The 2907-nt window shown below is 59.6% G+C and overlaps 1 protein-coding gene and 1 long non-coding RNA gene across 2 annotated transcripts in view; both read left to right on the forward strand.

The window, feature by feature from the left end:
* The first annotated feature begins 360 nt into the window (after window positions 1-360).
* Window positions 361-2498, forward strand: LOC114008807 (uncharacterized). The gene is made up of 3 exons (XR_003550304.1): window positions 361-1842; window positions 1989-2201; window positions 2485-2498. It is a non-coding gene; the product is annotated as an uncharacterized LOC114008807 (long non-coding RNA).
* A 4-nt stretch (window positions 2499-2502) lies between these two features.
* The window catches only part of IL18BP (interleukin 18 binding protein), a gene marked incomplete at its 5' end in the record, with an annotated part of 2350 nt that continues 1945 nt past the window's right edge, over window positions 2503-2907 (forward strand). The window contains one exon of the mRNA XM_027774013.1: window positions 2503-2674. Coding sequence (XP_027629814.1) covers window positions 2503-2674 — 172 coding nt within the window. The remainder of the gene's footprint in view (window positions 2675-2907) is intronic.

The following is a 2907-nucleotide window of genomic DNA, read 5'->3' on the forward strand; positions in this document are numbered from 1 at the left end:
TCCCTTGGGTCCCTGGGGCATCTCCCTTCACTGCCCCATCTGAGACAGAGTCGGGGGCCAGGGGTGGTTGCCCTTGTCTTTCAGCTGTTACTGCCCAGCATCCCCGGGAGTGGTGGGATGCCAGGCCAGAGGGCTAAGACCTTGCAGTCTCAAGTTAGTGCCTGCCACCTCCTCAGGGCCCCCCTCGACCTCGGTTTCTCTTGCCCTGCTGTGGCTTCCCATGGCATCTACTGCTTAGACCACCTGTGGGCACTGCAAAAAAAGTCGTTATGGGGCGCCCTTTGTGTTTTTTTTTAAAGTATTTTATTTAACTTTATTTTAATTTGACCAGAGAGGAACGGGCGGGGGGTGGGGGAGGGAGAGGAGAGAGAAAGCCACCAGGTCCAAGACTCGAACCACAGTCAGCCATATGGGAGTCCAGCGCCTTTAACCACCATGCCACCTGCTAGCCCAGCCCATTTCCTTTTGACCTTTGTCCCTCTCCCACCCTCACGTCAGGCTCATATGAAAATCAGGGCCGGGCTGTCCAAGGCCCTCACTTCCCTCCTAACTCCTGTGAGCTCCAGCGGCCCCACTCCAAGTGTGTCTTCTCCCTGCCTTCCTCCACCGTCGAGTGGCCTGCACCTCTTAGAGGCCCCGGCAGCCCTGCTTTTTCTGCCTTCTGGAGACACAGGTGTCCCTAGTGAGACCTCCCCGTCACGGGGAGGAACTGAGAGGACGAGGTAACGAGACGATGGCTTTCGGCCTCCTACACCTCAGGAATGTTAGTCTGCCTTTTCTGCAGAAAATGTGGGATTACTATGGACTGTTTCTGTTGGGTTCCATCTCCTGGCTCCCCGGCTCTATCCCCAGCCCTCTCTGCACCCCGCATCACAACCCCTCAGACACGCCCCTCTAGCCCGCACTGACCTCGCAGCCCCTGGTCTTCGCCTGCAGATTCCCGTACACCCGTGAGAGCAAGTGCTCCGTAGCTCTGCGTTGGGTCCCTCGTGGCCTCACCCTGGCCCTTGCCCAGCACGACCCCAGTGCTGTTTGTCCTGTGGTGATCACATGAGCAGGTATGCAGCCTCTGTTGCCGCGGAGCTGGTGCAAGTCATTCCACCTCTTTCCAGCCAAGTGCCCTCCCCTCCTTTTAGGCCTAGCCTCAAGGTGTGTCCTGACTTCTCAGCTGGGCTGGGAGCACGTGAAGTGCATTTCCTGTGCCTGATTCCCGGGAGGCTGGATGTAGCTGCCCTGAGCCCGGCAGCTCCCAGGAGGGAGCACTTCAGGACTCTGGGGAGGCAGGTCAGGATTCTGGCATCCTGGTGAGCCCAGGCCTGTAGCTCTGAGCGCAGGGACTAAGAGATGCCCTTGGGGTGGTGGGAAGCCAGGCAGAGGCCAGGACGTGGATGGGCTGGTGAACCACGCAGCCTGAAGTGGTCAAGCCCGGCATGGGGTCTCCAATGTCTTAGCAAAGTTGGTCCCTAGAATATCGGTGTGACCGAAGGAGGCAGGAGCTGCTCATGGATACGAAGGCCTGGCTTTGAGGACCCTTGGCTGGGATAAGAAGTAACCTGGAAGAGACACTGGGTTCACACCCCAGGTGACCCTGGGAGGATGGGGGGTCGGGGATGGATCAAAACCCTCAGCCTGGTACCAGCTGGAAACTAGGGGGCCCAGGAGTTAACGAGGTTTCTGACCACCGAGAGTTTTGGCTCAAGAAGTGCTGAGGTCCGGTGTCCTGGCCAGAAGGAAAGTGAAAGTGAGATGGAGGGTGGGGGCAGCACTTTCCCAGAAGGATCCCTGATCCTGCTCTTCCCAGAACCAGCTCGGGATGTGGAGATGACAGCGCCTCAGTGACAGGTGAGTCCCGGGCCACACAGTGGGGGTGTCTCATTTCTAAGGAAGGGGTGTGATTGCACTAGCTGACATAATAGAGGAGCTAGGATGCGATGACTGTCACTGGAGCGTCCCCGCCTGTGCTCAGTTCCTGTCCTTGTGGTTTCCAGCTGGGCAGATGGACAAGGCAGTCACTAGCAGTGCCTGGCAGCCCCCGATGTTCCAGGGAAGAGAGCCCCGGGATCTGGCACGAAGTACATGTACGTGAAAATGTGGGACTTTACTCCTCCCCTTCCCGAAAAGGAGGAAGTTGTCCAGTACATAGAGCCCGGCCCGCCAGTTCCTGACACATGTCACGACCATGAGGCAGAACCCGACACTAGGTGAGGTGTGGGGCCATGCATGGCCGGAGGGATGGGGTCTGGGCTGTGAACACGGCAGCTTCACCCGGTGAATCCATCCGCCCCAGCTGTGGCGCCACGGCTTAGGCGTCTATGCAGACGCTGGGGCTCTGGCTTCCTTCAGAGGGCTGGGGGTGGGGGCTGCGGAGCTCTGACTCCCTGGCCAGGGCCCAGGAATCTCGGGTCCGGAGCTAGCTTAACCAGGCTGCAGCCCAGTCCGCGTGTTGCCAGGAGCCCAGGCAGCTGCTGACCTGTCTCTCTGCAGCCCCTCATCTCTGGGGCCTCACCCATACCTGAGAACATCACAGCTGCCACTGCCTCAGCCGGGACTGCCAAGGACCCCTCCTCAGCCGAGACTGCCAAGGACCCCTCCTGTTCGCCGCCTGCAGCGCTCCCAACAGCCCAGCCATGCCCAGGTCTGGCGGTGACCTGGCCAGAGACGGAAGTGCCACTAAGTAAGGAGCAAGCTTGGTGGGAGTCTCAGGCACTTGTTCAGAGACCCAGGGTCAAGCTGATTGCTAAGTTCCCACACCAAACTTGCTTGGCCGAGCGCTGGCCATTCTCCCCAGCCCAGCGTAGTGGGTGGGAGGTGGGGAGGTTCAGGGCCTGCTCCCTAGCAGATGGGACAGAGAGAACTTGGACCTGGGAAGTTAGACCTGGGGCACTGCCTCCTTGGCCTGAGTGTAGG

Source organism: Tupaia chinensis, unplaced genomic scaffold (genome assembly GCF_000334495.1).
Source record: "Tupaia chinensis unplaced genomic scaffold, TupChi_1.0 Scaffold000047_1, whole genome shotgun sequence".
Classification (NCBI taxonomy): Eukaryota; Metazoa; Chordata; class Mammalia; order Scandentia; family Tupaiidae; genus Tupaia; species Tupaia belangeri.